Source organism: Schistocerca piceifrons, chromosome 6, assembly GCF_021461385.2.
Source record: "Schistocerca piceifrons isolate TAMUIC-IGC-003096 chromosome 6, iqSchPice1.1, whole genome shotgun sequence".
Lineage (NCBI taxonomy): Eukaryota > Metazoa > Arthropoda > Insecta > Orthoptera > Acrididae > Schistocerca > Schistocerca piceifrons.
The window spans coordinates 23,741,091-23,766,795 of NC_060143.1; the positions used below are offsets into that span (position 1 = coordinate 23,741,091).

Below are 25,705 nucleotides of genomic sequence, written 5' to 3' on the forward strand. Positions count from 1 at the left end.
TTGTAATGTCTTTGATTTGATACCCTGAATGACTATTATCTACAGAACAATTCATTTCACCACATCAATGAGGTGCAAAAAGACAAGGGAGGTACAGAGTCTCATGTGCAATCACTCAAGACAGTCAAATCTGTTTGAAAATCAAAGAAAATAATTCAGAGAAAACATCACTCCATCAAATCATGATTTTTATCATCATATTGTCATAATTATATTATACATGAACTTGTTGTTTGCCTCAACATATTTCTGCATTTAACCCTTGTTCCTAAGAACACACTGACAGTTTTGTGTATTACACATTTAATTATTCTAGAGTTTGTTGATGTTCCAGCAAGGGGAAAATAGAACTCTTTGTTATTTTATCAGAACCAAGGCTATATTCTGCATCTTTCCTAGCACTGATTCTGAGCAAACATTGTTATAACACATGGCAAATAACAAAATAAAAAAAAAAACATGGACTCACCTTTTGTACCCATCAGTCATCTTGTCAAGCTTAGCTTTAAGAGCAGAGGCTGATGCTTCAGAAAATGCATTTAAATATGTTAGTACAGTTCCTGATAGGAAAAGAACTTCTCCATGCAAACTTTTCTGTCCTTCCACTTCTCTCAGTAAATCCTAAAATAAAAATACTTTTGTAGAATCTTACATCATTATGGATACAAAATTACAAATGTATATACATTCAGTAATTAATAAACTTACTTCAATTGTTTGTTTAGTGTCAACTATCTGAGATTTAGATCTGACAGTTGTATCAATGTGTCGAGCCTTTTCTTCATTGGCATTGAGTAAAGACTCAAATGCCTGCCATTTAGCTTCAAATTCCTGTAGATAAAAAGTATTTTGTATGAAAACATATACAGAACAAAACACAGGACACAAATGAGTAATTGTCTGGAATGGAAATAATACACAAGTTCTCACAATCAATATTAAATGATAACAAAACATTTATTTTGGGTAGGTAATGACTCACTGACCTGGTGTATGTAAACAATTATAAAAGAGAAAGTAAAGACACTGACAATTGTGCTTGGGTTATTAGGTATTGTGAATATATTTTTCATGCTTTTGGAACTAAATGTAGGTGAAATAGTAAATGAACATAACACTGCAGTTATGAATATATTTTTCAGTAGCAGGTCCAAAACTGAGCTCTTACCTCCCAATGCTGACCAAGTTTGATGAGCGTGTCTTGCCTGTTCTCAAGACCAGCAATGAGTGCAGACCATTTTGAATTGAACTCTGCAACTTCCTTCTCTATGCGTTCTTTACTTGCATTGTCTGCTTGCTGTTCAATTTCTGCTGCTCGTTCATTGAGAAGGTCAATTTCTGATTGTTGAGTCCTTGCATCAGAGAGAGCATGTTCCAACTTCTGTATGTTGAACTGAAGGCCAGCTAGTGTAGTAACAGGTTCATCAGAGAACTCAGCCCTTGAAAGTGCAGCTCGAACCTAAGTTAACAAAATTTAAATAGAGTTTGACAAAAATCAGCATATCTGGATTTTAAAATGTAATGAATGATACAAACTGTGTTTAAAAGTTTCAAAAATACCTTGTCGAGGGCAGTGCAGTAGTCTCTCCAGACTTCCACACCTTGTTCCAGTCTTGCACTACGAGATCGGGCTGAATTTAAGGTGTTCTTGAGGAGTTGTAGGTGCTGCTGCTGCTCTCTTCCTATCTCCTCCTGCTCTGAACCAGTAAGTGATGGCCAGATACGATCAGCAGCCTGCTGAAGCTGTTTGATCAAAAAATATGATTTTAAATTTCTTAAACTTTTCATACGTTTTGAAGAAATCCAATTATCATATCTGTATAAACTGTCTGTAAAACAGCTCAAAATTACAACTGGAAACTTTTGCTGCACAAAGAAATGGGGAATAGCTAAAAGACACATTCACAAACACTGGCTGACAAGAGATGAGTTCGACCAAAATACGGAAACACCACAACAAATGCATGCTTGAATGTAAATGCAGATGCTAGCCAAGCTTGCAGGTTGTGCTGTTGTATTTGGCCATGAACGGCACCTGTGAAATGCCCTCAATACGTTGCAAGTGTCAGTTGTGATCAGAACAGTGTTCTGTGTAGTTATGAGTGCATTATGTTGGAGCTAAATGAATCTGAATGTGGGAAAATTGTTGGTGCTCATATGGTGGATACTTCCATAACCAAGGGAGCTGGTTTTTGAAGTTTCAAGAGGTGCCAATATATCAAAGATTCAAGCCGCTTACAGAGAATGTGGTAAAACATGATCTGCTAAGTCACAACATGGACCAAGGAAATTTGTTGAGTGATCATGACAGATGGTCATTGAAGAGGATTGTGACAAAAAAATAAGAGGATGACATCAGACTGAAGAACTGAATGATGCAGCCGAAAACCCTGTGTGTACCAAAACAACACATAGGGAGTTCCATAAGCTGGAATACCAAAATTACTCATTAGTGATACAAATGCCCTTAGCAGGAAAATGTGGTGGCAAACCAAAGAAACCTTGATGATGGAGCACTGGAAGAAAGTATTTTGGTTGCATGAATCTTGTTTTCCACTGCTTCCAAAGTCTGGTTGAGTTCACATCCTGAAAGTAAAACATCATGGGGATTCATTGGTGATCTTGGCAGCCATATACTCTCTTATCTATTCTCCCAATGGTGATGCTGTGGTCCAAGACAACACGGCCCCTGTCCACACAGCTCACATTGTCCAGAACTAATTTTGTGAGCTCTAGGATGAACTGCCACATCTCTCCTGATCACCACAGTCACAAGATCTCAATGTAATTGAGTCCTCGTGGTGTGCTTTGGAGAGAAAGGTGCGTGATCATTCTCCACCGCCATCATTATTTACTTATATGGTCGGGGCACACATTTTCACCTGTCCTCGTTGATATATATCAACGCCTGTTAGCAGCTGAAGGTATGAATATAATTCTAATTCCATCATTATTACCTGAACTTGCCACTATTTTGCAGGAGGAATGGTAAAGTTTCCCTTGAAAACTGAACAGGAACTGTACTGATCCATTCTGATATGGCTGGAAACTGGCAACAGGTTTCCTATATTGTTTACACACACACACACACACACACACACACACACACACACACACACACACAGAGAGAGAGAGAGAGAGAGAGAGAGAGAGAGAGAGAGAGAGAGAGACAGCCTTTCCACATGCTTTTTTACTTAGGTTTTTTGTTCTACCAGAGTTTCTCCAGATTTTTTATCTTTAGTCTACTGCCTACTGGCTATTAATTATCAGTAGAGGCCATATTATATGCATCATAAAAACCTTAAAATATGCATGAAAAATGCTTTAAAACACTTGAAAAGTATCGAAATATGCAACATCAAATAATAAAAAAAATGGTAGATACTGCATGCATTATATCTCAAAGTCGAACCTGCGCATATGAATTATGAGGACGAGTGCCGGCCACACAAAAAATTTGTACATTTGGAACACTGATATCACTTTCTGAATATTTTCTGGTAGAGGTAAGGAAGGGGGCCTTTCCGGGATTATTTCTAAAGATTTGCAAAATGGAGAGAGATACTGTGATCCAAGAATTGTTCCTTCCTTGCTATTATTGTCTGTACGAAGCAGATGCGATGCAAGTGAGTTGCAGAGAAACAATTGATGGGGACCATCTTCAAGAGATATCACACGCAGAGTAATACTTTATTTAAAAAACAACATACAATCATGAATTTTTTTTTGAACAGTGTTAACGACCAGGTACTGTTCCAAATGTTCGGTAGTAAGATCATATCTTCGATCACCCAAAACATTTTATAAGTGGAAAAGGACAGTTCTACATCAACTGAGGTAACTGGGCAGTATTTGAATTTGGGTGCCATGTTGCCACTTATTGTTTCTGTCCCTTTAATAAACTATCAATTTGGCACAAGGGTTGAAAGTCTGGGTTACTGTTTAAAATGTTTTCAAACTTCTCTTTAAGTTTTCTTGGGAATACCTCCAGCAATGGGGAGTTCACTAGAACAATTTTATTCATTAACTGAACATTCAATCAGTGCCAAACCTTGAGTTTCAAGCTTTTTAATACTTCCAGGTATATGGGAAAAACGAGTGCAATTCACAGCAGTCTTTTTTAATACCGGAATCATTACAAGCTTCCTTGCATTGCCAAAGCCTCTGCACTGTCGAAGTCGTTTCTACCTCTCTAATGGCCTCAAAATTATCATTGTAAAACAACACAGCTTCAACTCACGTACCCCAATGAGTTACACTTGGTTCGGGAGGTAAAGGCACATTTGGTAGTTTTTCTCTGTAGGTCCTAATGCAAGCAGGATCCTTTGGAAACAATTTCTTTGTGGATGAAATCAGTTTCTTTACATTAAAAAATGTGGAATGTTTTCTTCAGCAAGGTGACATACTCCATGAGCAAAGCACGTCACATAAATCAAATTGGGAGACAATACTCAGAGGACTTTTCCTGCTTTGATCATATAGGGAACAACAGCATCTGAAATAAACACAAACACCCTTTCATCTGCAGAAGATTCTGCAAATATTTTTCTAATACCTTCATTCACAAATCTGGCGATCGTAGAAGAGTTACTTTTTCAAGTTCTTTGCAGGTTGCTAGATAGGAAGGAGAAGGCTCTTCTTTTAAAGCACCAACAATTAAAATTTGCACTGTAACGGCCCCAAGTGTCTGTAGTTTCATCAACTGAAATCCAGATAATGCTGTCCTTGAGTTCATTTCGTATTTCTTCCAGAACATTCACGTAAATTGTCGGTATGTAATTTTTATGCAATGTTGATTCATCTGGTATATTTTGATTTAAGCAATATTTGCGCAGGAAGCCTTTGAGGATAGGGTTTGTAAATTTGTGAAGAGGAATATTTCTTGCAATGAATGCTACACGTAGATCCACGTTAAACTGACTCTTTTGGTTACCTTTGGACAAATCCCTGCTTCTGCAACTTGCTGTTGTCAGAAGTTGTTGTCATGGTCCTTTCTTCTGCATTGCTGTGATACGAAGACTTGTCTTCACAAGTTGGTCTATTTGAAGCTTTTTTTAGCACGAAACATTTTTCTCATGAACTCAACAATATAAAATGATTCCGTCGTACATAAATGTTCCAGGATGGTCAGCTATCCAAGAAATTGTTTCTTTTTTTTGGGCGGCATGGCACACAACACGTTACACACTACAAGTCGTAAACATGTTCAACTGTGTACAAGTAAACAGAAAGCTAACTGAAGCAATGGACATGCGACAAAAAGGTCATGTAGTTTAATTCAATTGTTGCCGACGCATACGGTTTGACAGCGGAGGGCATTAAATAGGGGCAAGGGTGTAGGAGCATTGACTCTGCCTGCCTCTTCCTGTTCCTCTTCTGTAATTAATTCGCTAGGCAGTGGCCTCTCGGTTAGAGATTGCAATCAGTTCTAGGTTGTGGTTGATCTGAGAGACATCAAAACTAGATTACGCTAGAGACCACCTGTCTAAATTTTTAAAATATTGTAAACATATAGCAAAAATATGCATCATCACTAGTTTTTAGTTAAAATAGGCAATAATCAGCGAAAAGGAGCCAAATATCCAACATGCAAATGCATATAATCTGGTATATAAATTATCAGTAATAAAGAATTTCAGAATTGGCTGTTAGTTCACTGTTACTTTGGATTTGTTTCCCACAAATAATGATGCTTAGAATATAAAAGTTTCCAAGCCCGGAACTCAGTGTCTGTTTGTGTCTTTCAGCAGCTTCCAATTAATATTGGTGTTTCAAGTTGTTAGTATTTGACTCCAGATATCCTTAAAAATATATTATGTGTTATTCATTCATTAAACTTGACTTTATAATATCTAGTGTTTTAATGACTGTTGTGTGATCGCTTGTTACATAAACACATACTAGAATATATATTAGACTACGCTGCCAAAAGCATATTATTAATTTAAATAGAAGTTAAAGATGTTGCTTTTCGCTGGATGTTATTCATGGATAAGATAGATACGTAATGTAGAATGGAGGCCTTTTATGCTCACTGATTTGATATTAATGCAGCCATTAACAAATGCGTTCTGTGTGTATGTATTTGCAATCAAAACGTCACAGGGAAACTGCATTCATATTAAACACATCTTTCATGCATGTTTTCTTTGTACCACAAGATCTCAAGCAAATGGTGCAACTGTGGCACATATTGCAATACCAGTATGGGACAATGTGAAAAATAAGTACAATTCATTGAGAAATGTATAAAGTTTGATATATTGGATGGAAGGACACAGTTCTGTATGGATTAATTTGTTACACAAAAGTGCTTTCAAAATGCATGCTGTGACTATTAAATATATTCAAAATCCCACAAAAGAGCAATGTAAATATGAATTGTAGTTGTTTATTGTTGATCCCTGGTCAAAAAATAAAGTTTATCAAAAGCAGTTGTGACTAGTTCCAAAATTTCTAAATGATCTTAAGTTGTACGATAATCACTTTCAGTTGTTCTTGGCATGTTTTTTATTTTATATATACAGAAATAACTACTTTCTGAAGAGGTAGTATGGTAATGGAAATTCCATGATGTAAACAACACATGAAATTGAGGAAAGGCAAACACAGGTGGCTAATTGATGTGCAGCTAATTCATGTGCAGCAGATAGACACACAATAGCACAGAGACTCTGCTAGTTTTTGAGCTACAGCAATTTTTCCAGCTGAAGTATAAACACATAAATACACGTGTTCCAGTATTTTTACTCTCACAGTAAATTTTTGGCCTTCATAATTATGCCGATCTGCCCAACCTTTTAAGTTTTATAATTTTGTTATAGCTTTACTTTACATTTCTATATTTAACCATCTGCTTATGTTCTCTATCACTCAAGACTGATTTGTAATATCAGTGCACTTAAAAAACATTCAGGTTTATTACGTATAGATCTTTCTTCTAGAAAGATTACTTACATTTTGGGACACTAGTTCTCGCACTGCAGCTTCACCAGAACCACTGAAGAAAGCACGATGTTCCTCAAGATCTCGTACCACATTTTCAAAATCAATTCCACGATTTGGAGGCCCAAGCCTGACTTCAGCATCTCGCACCCAAGCTTCCAGCTTGCCCCTAAGGGCTGCATAATCTGCTCGTAGCTGTCTATTTGTGTCAAGGTATCGTCCACGGTCTTCTATTTCTGCTGGCAGTGTATTCAGCAGTGAGCTAGCTTCGGACAGCTGCTCTACTAGTGAAGATGGCATTCCATCATCATGACGTAAGCTCTGCTGCAAAGCTCGCACTCTATCCAGATACCTAAATAAAGATAGCATATAAACAATACAATATAACAATGTTTGTTGTAATTAATTATAAAATTCAACTAGAAACTCTGTAAGAAAAAAGAAAAATTTCAGAAACTAAAGCAAATTTACATACTGTGGCTAGTTTACTAACTACTGGTGTCAGATTCTGCAGAAGATCTATAAAGCTACCTTCAAAATTAAAACTGCTACACTTATTTGGAAAACGAACTTCACAATGGCTTGCTAAAAACGTATGAGTATGTTTACAGTGCCATAGGTTTTGCAGTGGGGGGTCTTTGTTCATTAATAGTTTCCTTCTCAAATAATTGCACCTCAATTTTCATCATATATGCATCGTACATAGTTAGGAACCCCACTCATGATGGAAATATATTAGATCTACTGGACACAAACAGACCTGCTGTCTTTGAATATGTCCACATCAAAACTGGTATATCTGTGACCATGGCACGATTGTGGCAACAATGATTACCAAAATACAAAGAACTATTAAAACAAGCAGAAAGACACACATGTTCTGTAAACTAGATAAAAAATCAGTAGTGTTATATCTTGAAACTTGAAACTTGAAACTTGAAACTTTTAGCACAGGCCAGGAGCACATAAAGGAACTCTGGCTTAAGTTCAAAAGATAGTTTAGTAAGCACTGGATAGATATGTATCCAGTAGAACAGTTCATAATGGGAGGGAGCCTCCATGGTATATGGCCACTGTAAAGAAACTTCTAAAGAAACAGTTGTAAAACAAAGCATAGGGTTATAGCCAGAGAGATGCTGAATAAAACATTTTTGGCCGTCACGAGAGCAATGCGTGATGCCTTAAATGACTACTGTAGCAGAATATTGTCAAATGACTTTTCACAAAGTACAGAGAAATTCTGGTCATATGTAAATGCTGTTAGTGGCACCAAATTTAGTGTCCAATCCCTAGTGAATGAGAGCATTCAATGCAAAACCTAAAATGCGGGTATGTGATGGGGAAGAAAATAATAATTCCTTCAGATCTAGTGCATTTTTGCCCTATGTGGGTGGTCTTTCCTTGAAGATAGGCCATATTCTTGAGAAACACTGTGTTAAGGTGATCTTCCAGCCTGCTCACAAAGATTGCAGCTGTACTCGGCTCTGTGAAGGACGATTTACAGCTTCGTAAAGCGGGTGGTGTGTATCAGATTCCTTGTGGAAACTGTGAGAAGTCGTACATAGGTCAAACAACATGCACCATTCATGAGAGATGTGTGGAGCATCGAAGATACACACGCTTATTACAGCCAGACAAGTCAGCTGTGGCCGAACATTGTATTGATACAGGTCATACAGGTCATGTAAAGATTTTAACATCCACCTGTCCCTTTTGGGAATCTGTCTTCAAGGGAGCCATAGAGATTAGATTAGCTAATAATTTAATAAACAGAGATAATGTTTTTAATTTGGACAAAGTGTGGAATCTAGCTCTTGGGGTAATTAAACTGCGGAGAAGTTGTCATGGTGTCACTGCCAACGATCATACACTGATAAGTGAATCAAATGTCTGTAAGCCTTCACCACAGGCGGCGCATGTGTAAGCGTATTTCTTTGTTGCCGACCAGCATCTGTGACCCGTACGCGCAGTGCTGCTGCGGTGGTGCACGTAAGGCTGCGCTTGGCATCTTGTTGTCAGTCTTGTGACTCACTCTGTGGATGGCCGGACGATACGCGGCCAAAATATCAGTGGAGGAAATTTTATTTGAGCGGCTGCATGCCCGAAATTTAATGGACTATTCATTACACCATGAGAAGTTGAAAATGCGCATCAAGTAGTTGTGTCATTGGCATTGAGAAATAGCTGAAATCATTAAAAATGAACAAAGCTCAAGGTCCCAATGGAATCCTACACTGAATTTGCCCCCGAGTTAGTGCCTCTTCTAAGTATATTCTATCGTAGATCCCTCAAACAAAAAAACCATGCCCAGTTCTTAGAAAAAGGCACAGGTCACACCCGTCTATGAGAAGGGTAGTAGAAGTGATCCGCAAAACTACTGTCCAATATCTGTGACATCAATTTGTTGTAGAATCTTAGAACATATTCTGAGCTCAAACATAATGACCTCCTGAAAGCCAACCAGCATGGATTCCGAAAACATTAATTATTTGAAACCCAACTTGCACTTTTCTCACATGACATACTGAAAGCTTTGGATCAAGATACCAGGTAGATGCTGTGTTTCTTGACTTCCAAAATGCTTTTGAATCAGTACCAAACCCATGCTTATTGTCAAAAGTTCTGTCATATGGAGTATCAAGTGAAACTTGTGACTGGGTTGAGGACTTTTTGATAGGGAGGACAAAGCATATTATCTTGAATGGAGAGTCATCATCAGATGTAGAAGTAACTTCAGGTGTGCCCACGGGAAGTGTGTTGGGACCCTTGCTATTCATGTTGCATATTAATAACTTTCCTTCTCATCCTGTACGGAAAATTTCCCCTGACCTGCGGTTCCGGGTGACTTTCCAAAAATCTACCCCTTTTCCTAGACCTCTCCAATCCTTTTCCTTCACTCTTCTTCCTTCCCCTTCAACCCTTCTGCCTGAAGAAGGAGCCACTGACTCTGAAAGCTTGCCAATCACAACAGTCTTACGTGTGTGTTCTGCTGCCGCTTTGTGAGTAGATTTTTTTTATCTATCCAATTGAATAATTTTATCAATAATTGATTGTTTTCAGATTAATCATGTAGATGTTGATGCAGAAAAAAAACATTATAAAGAGAACATTTCACAAAGCACCTGCTTTATATTTTTGTGACAAAACAGTGGAGCCTGTTCCTCTCTGATGACATTTCATTATTTATATCTTATTCTGTCCTACTGTGTCTCCCATGGTTGGGGTTCTGGGTGACTTTTCTACTTAATCACTGAAGAGTCTGTATTTTATAACCATTTCTTCTTGTTTATTGAATGTATGTATCTCTGGCCCCTGTGTGTACTATCAGTATTTCCCACACTTGTTATCACATGGCAGGTCCAAGTTTAAAAAGTAATTCAAACAAGTCAGTCTACAACACTCTCATGACAGAAAAAAAGAGCTTGCATAATCATTAAAGAGGTGACTTAACTGCCTGTGAAGTTGATATTCAACTACTGTAATGTTACACTTACAATCTACAAATCAAACAGTGAAATCACTTCTACCCATATTACTTAAGAGTTGTTGCCTATATCCATTCATGTAAGGACTTTACTTGTATTTCCTCAGAACCTTCCCTTCTTTTTAGACCTTCTGCTTCATCAGAATTTCATTTATTTGATTGTGTGCTTTTGGTACACAATTTAACAATTATATTAGAATGATAATGTGACATAAAGTGTACATACTTGTTAACCTCGGTAGCGAGGGCCTTGTGCTCAGCAATACGGGCATCCACACTCTCAACAGATCGTTCCAGCAGGGGGCGAGAACGCACCTCTGCCTCATGAGAGTGTAACCAATCAAGAATCTCTTCCAGCTCGGTTGCTAGTTTACGGTGTTCAGCTGCTGCTGCCTCGTGAGCCTCCCGCTGCTTTTCTACAGCTCGTCTTAAGGCTGTCAGCTGCTGCTTCAGAGACTGCAACTGTTCTGTCACTGCATTCCGGTCAGCTGCAGTCCCCTCAGCAGCAATCTGCTGACCCTTGTCTGTAGCTGATGCTAGCATTGCTTCACACTCCTGGATCTTGACTATCACCTGAAATTAAACATAACAACTTACTCCCCCTCCTCAAACATTCATTTTAGGATGGTCGACCTGAAAGTTTCAAAACTTTGTGGGTTACTATGTATTGTTTCATTCTGACACAAGGCAGTCAGTAATAGACTCTCTGTTATTATGCCATGCAAGGAAGGAAGGAATATTAGCTTTTAATGTCTTGTTGATTGCTGGATGGGGATTTGAACTGTCATCCTTCCGAATGCGTGTCCAATGTGTTAGCCACTGTACAACCTCACTCAGTATGTCGCTCAAGTTGCAGCTTGCTTTTATCTTACATCTGTTGTCAGAGAACAGTATCAATGGAGCTGAAATGGGGCATATGATTTTTTTTATGATTTTAAGGAAGGAATAATTGCAAATCCATGTCTGGAATGTTTATAGTACACTTTTACAAAATCTTTGTTTACAAAGCACTAGTTCTACTAATTTGCACATGAGAGAAATTCTCATGATCACAACAGAAGAAAATGAGTTTAGAGTTATGGGAAATCTCCACTGTACTTATCAACTGAGTGTTTTCTTGGATTTGGATGGACATTAGATATATTTGATCCTTAGTGAGAGTCTTCAGATCAAAAAGCTCTGCTATGTTAAATACTGCACCCTCTACACCCCTGAGCAAAAAGCTTTGTGCGTAGAGTTCTGTTTGCTTCTTTCTTTTTCTTAGTGTTAGTCCTCTCTAGTACAGGGTCTGCCATATTCAAGATTTGGCAACCCGCATGCACTTTTGGTCACTACAGTTGGGGGGTACCTAAATGAGGGAAGTGGTTTGTCCCTCCTGTCTGTGAAATGTGTCACCCAAACATGGTCATTAATCTGCTGTGTGGATTCAATCTGGGTCTGGCTTATCTTTGTGTCTCTCAAGCTAGAGTGCTGCATGTTACACAGTATGGGCAGAGAGAATACTGCTAGCAAACACTACAAAGATTCACTTCGAGGCAGTCACATGAAGTACATGATACCATAACTGATGAAACATGACTGCATCAATTTGGCCCTGGCCCATAAGAAGCCCACTCAGTTAAAGTAAAATGAATGTGCATCAAGTGCTGACCCAATGCACATTTTGCACAGTCTTTTGGTAACATTGTATCATACAAATTTAGTCTTCAAAGAATACTTGTACCATTGTATGTAAGACGTCTATCATGGCCTAAATACATGAGTACCAGTAAATACAAAGTATGTATATCAGTGGCTTGTAGAGTATGGCTAAGGAAATTTTAAAGTTGTTACAAGGTAAAAGGTGGAAAGTGCAGTTTAGGAAAAACATTGACTGATGATGTTTCAAAAAAACCAGAAGTGAAATACATATAAAATTAGTGTTGTCATTTGACTGGTCATGCACTGGACCTTAAAATTTACATAGTGTTATTACTGAAAGTGAAGGGACAGAAAGAGGTAGTGTGTAAAACAACAGTTCAAGAGCAACTTACATTATCTCCCATGTCACCTGAAGAAAGAAAGTAAAAAGTTGCTAATCTTTGGAAAGCATATAACACATCATATATTTTATCTTATCCAGTATGCTGTCTCCACAAACTGGATAATGCACAATTTCAGTATATTTTGTTGCAAAGATCTTTGTATAAAATCTACTGTGCCACGAAAAAAAACCGTGAGCTCCATAAGAATAAAGACGATACAAGAACCTCTACAACAGCATTTACACAGAAGTGGTATGTGGTGTCCTTACTACAGTGTCCTTACACTATAAAGGTCTGTTGAGCATTTTTCGCTACAGCATGTTACATTCTGTCACACTCCTCATCAAAGTTTTGAGTATTACTGTATTTATCTGAGTATAAGATGATCTTGAGTATAAGAAAAAACCTCTTTTTTGAGTCTCATTGAGAAAAAATTATTTTTAATGTATTCTGACTAATCAGAATTACAAACTGTGAAACTGTTTTACTGACATCAAGTTTGTCTCTAATGTTAGCATTGTACCTATTTTAAACTTGAGCCATTTACTGTCTATATTTTGATAATACAAGAAGAAATAAAATAATAAGAAATGGTTACATTAATTTTTATCTTCTGCCATTTTTGCTTACTAAGCCTGTTGTGTGTGGTATCAATATTTTTAATCATCATCATCATCTTAACAGCACAATCGTGAAATTTATATCTTCATTGTCACACACATTTCACTGTTTCTTCCTAATATTTCGCAATACCTGAGGTTATGGTCGTGATGGAACCTGAGAATGCAGCTGGTTTTTGCTGAATACATTTCGGAATTCACTTCTATACTGAGGTGAGAATGTTACAATGTTTGTTGCTTCCACACATGTAGTCTGCCCACAACTTTTCATTGGCTGCATGGAACCAGCAGTTGACACCCCACTTCCGTTCCCCTTATACCTCATGGTGTGTGTCGACAACACTGTTGCAGGGAATACTTCAACAGGCCACTGGTCCCTATCTACAGTTTTACCATCTCCTACAGAAATGTATGCCACTGTTCTGTACTTGTCCAATTTTAAAGTAAGTCCAAATGGAATCACACAAACTGCAGTGGTATATGTTCCCATGGTTGGCAGCATGATGTAATTTGCTGCTTCTTGACTACCCCCCTCCCTGCACCCATCCTAGTTCTCAGCCAAGCTGTTCACCCTCCAACCCGTCCGTAATGCTGTGCTGAGCAACTGTGAAACATGGACTGCAATATCTTCAAGAGTGCAGCCCATATGTAACAACATCAAGTAATATAAAAATAAAAGATAACAATCGCAAGTCAGTAATTTTCTCAAACTTTTGCTCGTCCCATGATCTAATGCCGTTGGTACTATCTCCATGATGGGTCTAGCCCTTGTAATTTATTTCCGTGGTAACGATTGTAGCTAGTCTAACATTATTTATTTTCTTTTTTTTACCCTGAATTCACCATTGTGTTCTAGAGCTGATTAAAAGATGATGATGTTTTTACCCAGTATTCTAACAAGTGAACAGCGACTAAATTTCTCATTTGCAACCCACTTGGTAAATCATTACAGTATCTCATAATCAAATGAAATACTGACTTACTTTCAGAATCAAGTAACGGTTTTTGAAGGGCAACATTTTCACCTTCCAAGCACCATGAATGTTTGTGTAAGGTATCCATACATAAATGAGAACTTTTATTGCAAATCTGTTCAAATATAAGAGTTTCTAAGATAATAGCATTAAATTTTGTGTCGTCCTATATCTCACAAAATTATCAAATTATAACCAGGGCAATAGAGTGATGTGGTGGCTCGTTCATAGTTCCTCATGTACCCCTTGCACTGATGCCTTCTGAGTCATATTTCACGTGAACATTCAAGCAAGGTTGATGCTGTATTCAGTCCTTTGCCACATCATGAAATATCTAACCTGTTCAAGTGCGAGTATTGTTTGCACTACCTATCCTTCTGATTTCTTCAAAATAAATCTGCACATGACCTCAGCAGCCCAAGCTTTGCCAGTAAATGTAAGACAGCATCTATATCAATCTATTAAGCAGCATAAAACAGTTGGCCTCAGCAACAATAGTTAATGTGCAAATATAAGATGACCCCATAATTTTCGAATGATGAATTTGGGGAAAAACCTCATCTTATACAAGGTGTACAACTTTGCTTCCGCCGTTTCTTCCCCAACATTTGAAGTTTTAATGAAACAAATTGGTTACCATGTATCATTCAAAGTATTTTCCATCGCTGGCAACTACTCTCTCCCATCTTTCAGGCAGTGTACGAATCCTGTGTCGAAAAAATTGTTCATCTTTTGAAGTGATCCACAAATCAATCCAATCTACAGCTACATCTACATCTACATCTACATTTATACTCCGCAAGCCACCCAACGGTGTGTGGTGGAGGGCACTTTACATGCCGCTGTCATTACCTCCCTTTCCTGTTCCAGTTGCGTATGGTTCGCGGGAAGAACAACTGCCGGAAAGCCTCCGTGCACACTCAAATCTCTCTAATTTTACATTCGTGATCTCCTCGGGAGGTATAAGTAGGGGGAAGCAATATATTCGATACCTCATCCAGAAACATGCCCTCTCGAAACTTGGACAGCAAGCTACACTTCGATGCAGAGCGCCTCTCTTGCAGATTCTGCCACTTGAGTTTGCTAAACATCTCCGTAATGCTATCATGCTTACCAAATAACCCTGTGACGAAACGCGCCGCTCTTCTTTGGATCTACTCTATCTCCTCCGTCAGCCCGATCTGGTATGGATCCCACACTGATGAGCAATACTCAAGTATAGGTCGAACGAGTGTTTTGTAAGCCACCTCCTTTGTTGATGGACTACATTTTCTAAGGACTCTCCCAATGAATCTCAACCTGGTACCCGCCTTACCAACAATTAATTTTATATGATCATTCCACTTCAAATCGTTCCGCATGCATACTGCCAGGTATTTTACAGAAGTAACTTCTTCATGAGATCAGAAGTGTTGATCAGCCAGGTCATGCGCCATTGATCTAATCAGGTGATAGTCAGATGGAGCAATGTCTGGAGAACACAGCATGTGGGGTAGGAATTCCCATTTTAATGTTTCCAAGTACATTTTGACCTCTTTTGCAACTTGGGGTCGAGCGTTGTAGTGCTGAAAAATCTCTTTATTGTGCCACTCGCTGTACTGCGGCCATTTGTCTTTTAATGCTCTGCTCAAACTTGTTTTTAACACCTCATAGTACACGACGCCGTGCTGGTCCCACCAAATGCAGAGCATGATCTTATGATCTTGGAGCCGTGAATATTTTGTTTGGCCGGCGACGTGGAAGCATGGCCGGGATATCCCCATGATTTTTTGCATTTAGGGTTATCATAATGAACCCATTTTTCGTCCCCAGTCACAATGCGATGCAGAAATTCCTTCCGTCAGCAATGTCTCCAATTCTGCGTCATCAAAAACATTCTCTCTTCCACCACTATGCCGGTCTACGATGTTAAAATCACTGTTCTTGAAGTGTTGAAACCATTCACAACAGGTTCTTTCACTAATAGCATACTTTCCAAACGTACTTGAGAGCATTCAATGAGATTCAGCCACTGTTTTCTTCATATTGAAACAAAACAGTAACACCTCCCACAAATGACAAGAATTAGGCTCGTAAACTGACAGTTTCAATCAAGAACAACTTTATGATGCAGACACAAATCTACTAATGTTTGAATGAGGTTATGTTGGTCCAAGCTAACTGCCTGACATCTGTGATCTGTTTCTTTCGACCGCTATTTACCGTTATCGCCACCTGTCGGCAAACAGAGGTAGCAAAGTTGTACGGCTTGTAATTGAGAAAATTTGGTATTTTAGTGCAGTCAATTCTCAATGACCCTTCACTACCCACAAATAATATTAAGTTATATATATTCTGTCAGCAGTTATGTATATCTTCCATGCTGTATGTTTGTTGTCATTTCTAGAGAACGTTAATGGTGACAGAATTGGGTAAAATTATGGGCTCTTTCTCCAGAAAGACAGCTGCTCATGGTCTAGTGGCTACTGTCACTGCCTCTAGGTCACGAGGTCTCAATTCGTGGCTGGGACACAGATATTTTTCACTTGAGGACTGGGTATGTGTGTTGTCCTCATGATTTCATCTCACTTTCATCACAAAGGAGTGCAAGTTGCCAAAGGAGTGTCAAACAGGATGACTTGCACTGGTGACTGAACAAATCCTGGCCAATAATGCCATAAGGTCATTTTATTTCCAGAAAGACAATTTGTGGATGGAGAAGACAAACCCAAGAGTACTCCTCCAATGGAGATGTTACTTGAGGAATGGGCATTACATAAAACTGACTTGGACTTGCACTAAATTTATCATGTTCGACAAGAGAAAAATTCAGAATACCACCTGAAGAAACACAAGGACCATCAAGTACAGCGTGGAAAGCAATGCCTTTCACCTTCACTTTATTTACTACTTGGCCCCAGTACCAATTTCAATATTATCAATGGCTTTTTAAACAGTAGTGCATGAGCCTTTCACAGTGCACAAGTCATCTGGCAACATTTAAATTTCAAACCTATACACCAACTGCATTAAGTTGCTCATAATAAATAAGGGACACAGATTTGAGTATGTTCTCCTTATTTAGGTTAACACATGCTTAATTTCCTTAACACAGATGAAATTAACATATAGCGCAGATGCTGAGTCGCAGATAGGCTAATCACAGTGTGGTTTCAGTTGTCTGAGACTACACACATGTGTGCAAGTTGCATTTGCGTGAGTGTGTGTGCATGTGTGTATGTGTGTCTGTTGTTGACAAAGGCGATTGGCCAAAATCTTTGAGTTGTGCCTATCCGTGACTCAGCATTTCCACTATATGGTGATTAGCAACTTATCTTCTCATAATATTGTTACATTCCATCCTGGATTTTCCATGAAGTTAACATGGAATTACCATTCAGATAGTCACTAAATTTTGAACAAGTGTTACACTTACATCATCATATTTTTTGATCTTCTCTTGTACAGTGTCTCCACCCTTCTCTATATCACGCACAACTTCAGTATACTTTGTTATGAAGGTCATTATTTCTGTTATTAAAGCAATGAACTGTTCACGTAACAATAATAGTTGTCTCAGACGTGCAATCTGTGATTCTATGGCTGCAATGAGATCATCCTGTTGCTGGGAAATTCCTTGCAGGTCACCCATACTGCCCAGTTGTAGATCACCAAGCTTTTGTTTATTGGCTTTTACTTCTGCCAATATATCCTGTAAGAAAAAAAAAAAGACAGTTAGTTTTTGCTTTTCTAGAATTACTGAACCAGTTTTTGCTTTTCTAGAATTACTGAACCTAACCCTCTCCTTCAAGCTGTGTGTATACAGGGTGTATACGACTCGGGTCAACTGGAAGATCTGGGAAAAACCCGGGAATATTTTCATCTGAGAGAAAACCAGGAAAAACCCAGGAATTTTTTAGAATTCCGGGAATTTTTCATTTTTTTAGTTTTCAGATAAATTTTTGTGATTTTGACTGGTAAGAAACAATACTCTAACAAAGGATATTACCGTATGCAGCTTCTGCAGAATAATACTGCACCAACAAAACATGAGACAAGAGAAAAAAAAGAAAAGAAAACTTAAGTCGCAAGGGAAATGCACCATATACAACAACAAAACACAGTGCTCATACAAGCATCTGCCAGCAGCAAAGCGTGTCAAAGGCTTTAGGAAGCCTATGCAGTGCTTCCTAACAACAAATTGCCACCGATGAGCATGATGTGACAGCTGTTTACATTAGAGTCATTTGAGCAGTTGCGGTGGGCTCTTGTGCATGCGCAGTTGAGTCACGTATGAGTAATACCTTCTCCTGCTTCTGGCTACATATGTGTGGCTGGGCGCCACTAATATTTCCCTGGTTCAGAAACATCATAGATCAGGGGCTGATGCACAGAGCAGTCTGAGTTGTAGTGGAGAGGTGGGTAGTCTCCATGTGACCTGTGTTTACGTTTAGTGATTTTGCTGTTTCCTCTTCATTTATTGCTCTCACATTAAATGAAAACAAAACGCATTTCTGTGGCCAGGAGCTATCAAATGAATTAAAATGCATTTGCATGATTACAGAAGGGTAAAATATGTTATTAGTTTCTGGTTTTATTTCCACCATTATGACAGTCAAGCAATAATCACCTTGCAGAACAAAGAAGTTTTTTTTTGTCAGTTTGCTAAAGAGATTTGGCTTTTATTAATCTTTTCCAGTGAGGCAGTCAATTTATTATTTGAAACGAAGTGTTGAATTTCACACTGTTGGCTAGTTTCAACTGTTTGCTGCATTTCAAGTGTATGCTTTCCATCTTCTAGCTAGTATGGCATTATGCCATAATAAAGAACCAAACATGAGATAATACAGTACTGGTACTCAAGAAAATTTACATCTGAATCTGGACATACGAATGTGCACTTTAAGCAACTTATGCATTTTAGTATGGGTCACGAAATTCCGATACTCTTTTATGACATGTTTTACACATATGAACATACGGGCTACCTGCATCATAGTAGCTGCACAAGGCAGTGACGCCTGTTATCTGGCGCTTTCTGGCAAACTGCTGTAACGAACCAATTTCTAACAGGTCATGGGGGAATATTGTGAATGGTGGTTTGAAAAGCATTACTTTCAAAGTAAATTTCCTTTTACGCAAGATGAACTATGTGCGAGAATGTACAATGAATTTCTTAAATCACAGAGCATTTGACACTCTTTTGAAAATCAAAATCAACTCTTTGAGAATGACCATCTAGAAAAATTTCGAGCCCAGAAGATCAGACATTTACTTCGTTATTAAAAATTTTATTGGCACATTTGTGTGATGTACCCTAAAGTGTAACATGTGTGAAAAAGATCAACATTATATGTGGAAGCTTATCTTCTCTTGCAGCTTATTAATCTTCGAGACCAATATTATATGTGTAAGCTTTGCTTTTCTTGTAGCAACACTATGTGTATTGATTTAAACCATTAACTTTTCTTATTTGTTTGTTCACGCTACTTAAGAGCGATCTTGCTATTGGCTGACTACATCACATGTCCTATGCTGCCATCAGCCGGCGAGATCACATGACATGAGCTGCGACTGGTTTACAAAAGCATGTCGCAATCTCGATTTCAATGCTTCGGAAAGTAACACGAGATGTTTTGTGGAATTCGAAATTATATCTTCGTAACACGAAAAAATATGCAGTGTACATGTTGCTGCACATCAAAGATCTTTCCAAAACTTTTTATCCCCCTGAGTTTTGTTTTCTAAAGTGCTGGGAAATTCTACGTCGGTGTATAAATCATAAACATTCAAAGGATTGACAAGTTTTACAGTGCCGAGGAAAAGTATACCATCACTTAACACAGAAAAAGAGTATTTTCACACAGGAGAAAGTGTATTTTCAACTGGGAAATCTGGGAAAAATCAGGGAATATTTTTTCCTTGTCCACGTATACACCCTGATATACTAACTTTTCATACTTACTTCATAAGAAGCCAGCATACTCTTAACATCTTCAACTTTGCTACCAACGGGTCTGTTTAATTCTTTTAGGTCTTGCTGGATTTGTGTCATAAAATTAACACTCTCTGCCAATTTGGCTGCTGCCTCCTTGTACTGCTCCAGCTGGGCCTTGAGTGCATCTGAACGATCAGCAATAAGACCAAATATTCGAGCGTGTTTGTCTTTTATATTGTTCAACTGTTCAGATAGAGTGAGCTTGTCTGCATCACTAACAGTAGGAAGAATTGCTTTTCCTTGCTCAATTAGTTTTTCAATGTCTTCTCTCATTTTCTGTGCTTCTTGGTTCAGACGATCATACTGTAAACAAAGAGAATTATAAACTACATAAACAGAAACTGTGATGTAGTAATGTAAGGAAAAATAAATGCAATAACATGAAGCTCACTGTTAAGAGAGCTCAAAAGTTTCTGAATATTATGTAGTGTAAATATTCAAATCAAATTACTGTTTTCAATTCTGTATCCAATAACTAGATGATGTTTTCACAAAAAGATTACAAATGTGACAGCTTTTAATAAAGTTACATTCAGCACAGAGGCAGAAAAAAAATCAAGTTAATTTAATGCAACAAAAATGACTGATGTTTATAAAAATATGTTTTTAACCTGGTTTCAATATAGACGCCAGTAATGAAAAGGCCAGTAGGTAAAGAAGTGAGGAGCAGAAAGGGGGTGAGTATAAGGTTTGGGGAAAAGGAAATAACAAGAAAGGAGAGTTACTCCCACGAGTATTTTGGTTATAATTTCCTGATGGAAAGCTAGGCACTTTTGCTTTTTGAATCCTCCTCCTCCCCACCCCCACCTCCTCCTCTGACACACAATTTATTACAGTTCACTGGTATCATTAAATATCCCCTCATCCCTTTCAGAGTTATTGAAATTCACTCTTTGCAAAGAATCTAAGCTTGAGTTGCACCTTATTATCAAGATCCTGGATAAAGAAAAGAACAAATTGGAAAAAATTTTTACAATAAAATATGTGTAAAATGAACACTGTGCAGAAACCTTCGCAAGTTGCTCTTCAAGCAGTGGCATGCTGCTAGCTCTAATTTCCGCAGAAGTTGCAACATCCGCTTCCTGTAGCCAGTGTTCCACAGCTTCTATAGCCGCTTCAAATTGGCGACGAGATTGCAAAAGTTCTAACAGAGATGCCAAGCGTTTGGCAGACTGGGATTTTATAGCCTCAAAATCAGACACCAAAGCTGAAATAAATACAAATAAATATACAGATGCACTTGCTGATATTGTCAGAATCAGTTACCAATTGTTTTAATATGATAGAAAATGATGCTTATTTACCTTCCATTACTGATTGTAACTTCTTCTTATCACTTTCCCCACATTCTTTCATTAGACTGTTAGCCTGTCTCTGCACATCAGTTAGTGTGTTTTCTGAAAACTCTTTTATTTCATTTTCAAGAGCCTAAACAGAAAACAGAGCATATTAGTTTGTAAGACTTGTAAGAAATACTAAAGAAAAATTTGTTAGCCTAGTCATACTGCACATCATGCTACTTCCTTGGAAGTGCACCATTTTTCTTAAGCTGAAATCTTTGAAATAATATGTGCATAATAAACATATGATGTAATGGATACTTTGAGAAAATTTTAATTCCATTTAATTAATGATCATAACTTTGTAGCTATTTGTCAAAAAGTAACGAAGGTCTGCCAAGACCAATAATCACATTTTTATGCATTATTTTCATCCAAGCGGAAGTTAAAATACCTTATGCTGTGCAAGTTCAGCTTCAACTGCAGCAGCCCGTAATGGGAGGTATGCAGGAGGACGGCGACCAACAATAGACTTCAGCCAGACTTGTGCTGATTCGAGTACTTCCTCAAATTTCCGTCGAACATCAGCAGCTTGTGTTATCCTGCTTATTTCAGCTCGTAATGCATTTGATAAATCTGCATGATCTGCAGTCAGTGAACGCATAGCATTTTCTAATGATGTTTGCTCAGCAGCTTCCAGCTCTGAGCATACTCCAGAAACACGCTTTTCTAAGGTTTCCAGCAGGACATTTTTTCCATCTACTTCTTTCAATAGTGCCTATAATCCAAAAATATAATATATTTTTTAAAGTGTATATATAACATCATTTAAAAATACTGACACACACACACACACACACACACACACACACACACACATTCCACCAATGCAACACTAATATTTTCCCCTTATCTACTCGTCTCCATTTCCAATCCCCCCCCCCCTCCTCACCTCCTGAATATACCCAGCAGTTCCTACCCTGTCCCCAGGATACCCCTGCATGCACCTGTAAGTAGCATTTCACCCCCCCCCCCCCTCCCCACCACCCCCCCTTCTGTCTGCCCCCTTCCCACCCCATGCCTCCCCCTTATCCCTTCGTCAGATGAAGTTACAACTCAGTCTCGCCACAGTGGGCAGAGACAGTGGTAGTGGTTGCACGTGCACGAGAGCCGTGCTTGTGTTTAAATGTATAGTAGTCTTTTCATTGAGCCTGTCTGCAACTCAATGTCTCCTGTATATAGTGGGCAGCAACTGATGCTTTCCATAAAGTTGTTATTTCATTCTGGACTTTCCATTGTTTAAAGCTGAAGGTCTGATGGTTAGATTGAGCAACTAACGTAAAGGCAATCAATCAAATGACTATTGTGGAGAGCTAGAGCTAGTGTGGACACTGGAGACCACAACAACAATGAATGAGGTTTAGAGTTGTTGAATACTTTGCGACATGAACATTCACAGAGAAGCCCAAATTATTCCAATAAAAAATCCCTAATGGACTCTTGAACACATCCATCATTTTATTTATTTTTTTATTTTTTTTACAATGTTTTGTTTTTTCTCATGAACTCAAGGAAATCTATGACTCTCCTGAACACCAAAACTGATATTTGGCAATAACAGATACTTTTTCTGACATGACAAAGCACAATACTTACCAAGAAATATGTATGAAAATAGACATTCCAAATACCCTGCAAAATTATGTTGGAAGTATATTCCTCATGGAGAAAAACAGTGAAAGATGTAAACTTGTTCCATACAAATACATCACAATCAATATAATAAAGTTAAACGGAAATTAAAGGAACATAGGTTATGAGCACCAAAAATCCAAAATTAATTTCAGTTAGGTGAATCTCTAGAAAATGTCTCTGTGTCAGAAGTTTTTCATATTCAGTGCCTTTCCTTAATTTTGGAGCACTAGTTACCTCTCAGTTCCTATTGCATCTTTATCTTTGTGTGCAACATTCTGCCCCCCCCCCCCCCCCCTCCCCCTCAACTCTCTTCAATGTTCATTTTGTATTAGTGTAATTTTTATAACATCATTTTAGCTATTTCCTGCCCCCTCATCTCATTTTCTTCCCCACTGCTGCCCAGAACTCATTCATAACAACACATTTAATTTATGTACGCAGCTAACAGCAAATGAAAGTTCATTTTTCACCACACTACAATGGAAATAAATATCAATGATACATAATAAATCTCAAAGATTTCCATATTTCTTAACTTCTAAGAATGTTTTTTTAATATTTCTTTTGGAACAGAGACATTACATTACCTTGGTAGACTGAAGCCGATCTTCGGCTGCACGGCTTTCAAAACCCAGTGGTGATGGAGATTTAACATCTTTCATTCTCTCACGCATCCATTCCTGGGCTTCTTTTATTTCTTGGCGAGCTCCTTCCAAGCCCTTACAAGCCATCTCTAATACCTGAGCTTTTCGCTGAATACGCTTTGCCACATCATTATATCGACGCTCCACTGATTTCAGCTGGAAATGAAAAATCCAGAAATCATTTACTTAAGACTCATATAAACTGAAAACGTTGTCATAATCAGCACACATATTTATAGTCTTTTTATAATGATCCAAGCAAAGTGAATATTTAAATTCTACTTGTAATAGTTTCTCTTGAGTGACCAGCTGAAAATTCCAAAGATCTTTTGAGTAAACAACCTTGGAGAACACTACTTTTTGTGTGTGTGTGTGTGTGTGTGTGTGTGTGTGTGTGTGTGGGTGGGTGGGTGGGTGGGTGGGTGGGTGAGTGTGTGAGTGTGTGGGTGGGTGTGTGTGTGTGGGGGGGGGGGGGGCGGCTCAGGTACGTATGAAGAGGGAGGGAGAGAGGGATGGAGAGAGGGGAGGGAGGGAGGGAGAGAGAGAGAGAGAGACAGACACACACACACACACACACACACACACACACACACACACACACACACAGATCCAAATTGTTAATTGGTTTAAATTTTAGTCCATGTACAAATTAAAACTACTCATGCAAATGATCAGGTTATAACCATTTGGGAATTTTGGTGGCAATAGGTCTTACACATTTTTCATTCTAGTGTTATGACAGAGAATATGATTTTTTTTTTCTAAGAATAAGAAAAAGAGCTACATCATACTCCCTAATCCACCTTACAGTGTGTGGCAGATGGCATTTCCAGTTATCATCATCAGCAACAGTTTTCAGCCACTGGCCATATCTGATTTGCACATAACCCTTTCCACTTTTCTTTACTCTCCCACTACTATTCTGCCAGCACCCATTTTCAGCCCTCTCCTTGGCTTCGAACACACTCCGCCACATCTTTCGGCCAACTCTCTCTTAATCTTTCACCTTGGAGTCTCAATTTACCAGAAAACCGTGCATTGTTTTTTATAATCTAGAAGAGATGTTCCACATAACAGCAAAATACCAGAAGAAAGAAAGGGCAGTATAATGTTAGGATGAGAGAGGATTGGCGGCACATGTGGGTACATGTTGAGAGAATAGAGGGAGAAGGGTGTAGAGTGTCTAGTAGATGACAGACAATGGCAACTAGCTGAGGTTTAAGGCTGTGAGAATGGAGGATGTGCTGGGGGAAAAAATCTCATTTGTGCAATTCAGAACAGCTCATGCTAGAGAAGAAGTTTAGTGCACCTGAAATGTGGAGTTGGAGTTTTGCCCTGTACCACATGCTCCATTGTGCACTTCTTTGTCCTCAGAGAATCTATCTTATATCGTTACTTTCCACCATCTCCATTTCTCTTGTCTTGGTATTTTGATCCCTCTTCATCATTCTCTCACATGCACAAGTGTTTTAGTTTTGTTATCACTAGCAATCCAGTTTTTTCATGCCCCCCTCCCCTCTCCACGAGACTCGTTTGTCTGTCCCTCTACTGCATCTGGAACACTTCTCTATATCTCATTGGGTTGCTCATCTCCATACCTTTTCTATTAAATTTGGGGTTATTGTGGTGTGTGTGTGTGTGTGTGTGTGTGTGTGTGTGTGTGTGTGTGTGTGTGTGTGTGAGGAAGTTGCTTGCACTCGTCTGTGTACTACAACAGGAAAAACAATGAAAGTTCAGAAGTATATGACCTTCGTATTGTGCTAATATGCCATCTACAGTTCCTACATAATGAGCGGTTGCTTGTTCTACCTAGCATCAATGTTTTACATGGTAACTTTTTACACTTTGCAGGATACAAAGGCAAGAAGAGAGAATACCTAGACTGACTACTCAGTAGTATAGGTCATTACACTGTTATGAAGATGAAGATGGAAAGTTTATTCTCAGTAACAGTTACTGCAAACTACATTAGGTGCAACGAGATACTTTTTTTCCCAGGAAAAATCAAGTGACATTCTACATATTCTTAGGCATAATGAGCAAGCAATACTTTGTGATCTGC

The 25,705-nt window shown here is 38.4% G+C and overlaps 1 protein-coding gene across 2 annotated transcripts in view; it reads right to left on the reverse strand.

The window, feature by feature from the left end:
- Nucleotides 1-25,705, reverse strand: part of LOC124802693 (muscle-specific protein 300 kDa) — a 601,574-nt gene that overhangs the window by 193,057 nt on the left and 382,812 nt on the right. For both annotated transcript variants that reach the window (XM_047263634.1, XM_047263633.1), the window contains 12 exons: nt 23,587-23,799; nt 21,759-22,082; nt 21,329-21,452; nt 21,035-21,231; nt 19,992-20,327; nt 17,463-17,738; nt 10,656-11,002; nt 6,958-7,297; nt 1,561-1,743; nt 1,169-1,459; nt 709-831; nt 470-621 (listed from right to left, as the gene is read on the reverse strand). In XM_047263634.1, the coding sequence (XP_047119590.1) occupies nt 470-621; nt 709-831; nt 1,169-1,459; nt 1,561-1,743; nt 6,958-7,297; nt 10,656-11,002; nt 17,463-17,738; nt 19,992-20,327; nt 21,035-21,231; nt 21,329-21,452; nt 21,759-22,082; nt 23,587-23,799 (2,906 nt within the window). The remainder of the gene's footprint in view (nt 1-469; nt 622-708; nt 832-1,168; nt 1,460-1,560; nt 1,744-6,957; nt 7,298-10,655; nt 11,003-17,462; nt 17,739-19,991; nt 20,328-21,034; nt 21,232-21,328; nt 21,453-21,758; nt 22,083-23,586; nt 23,800-25,705) is intronic.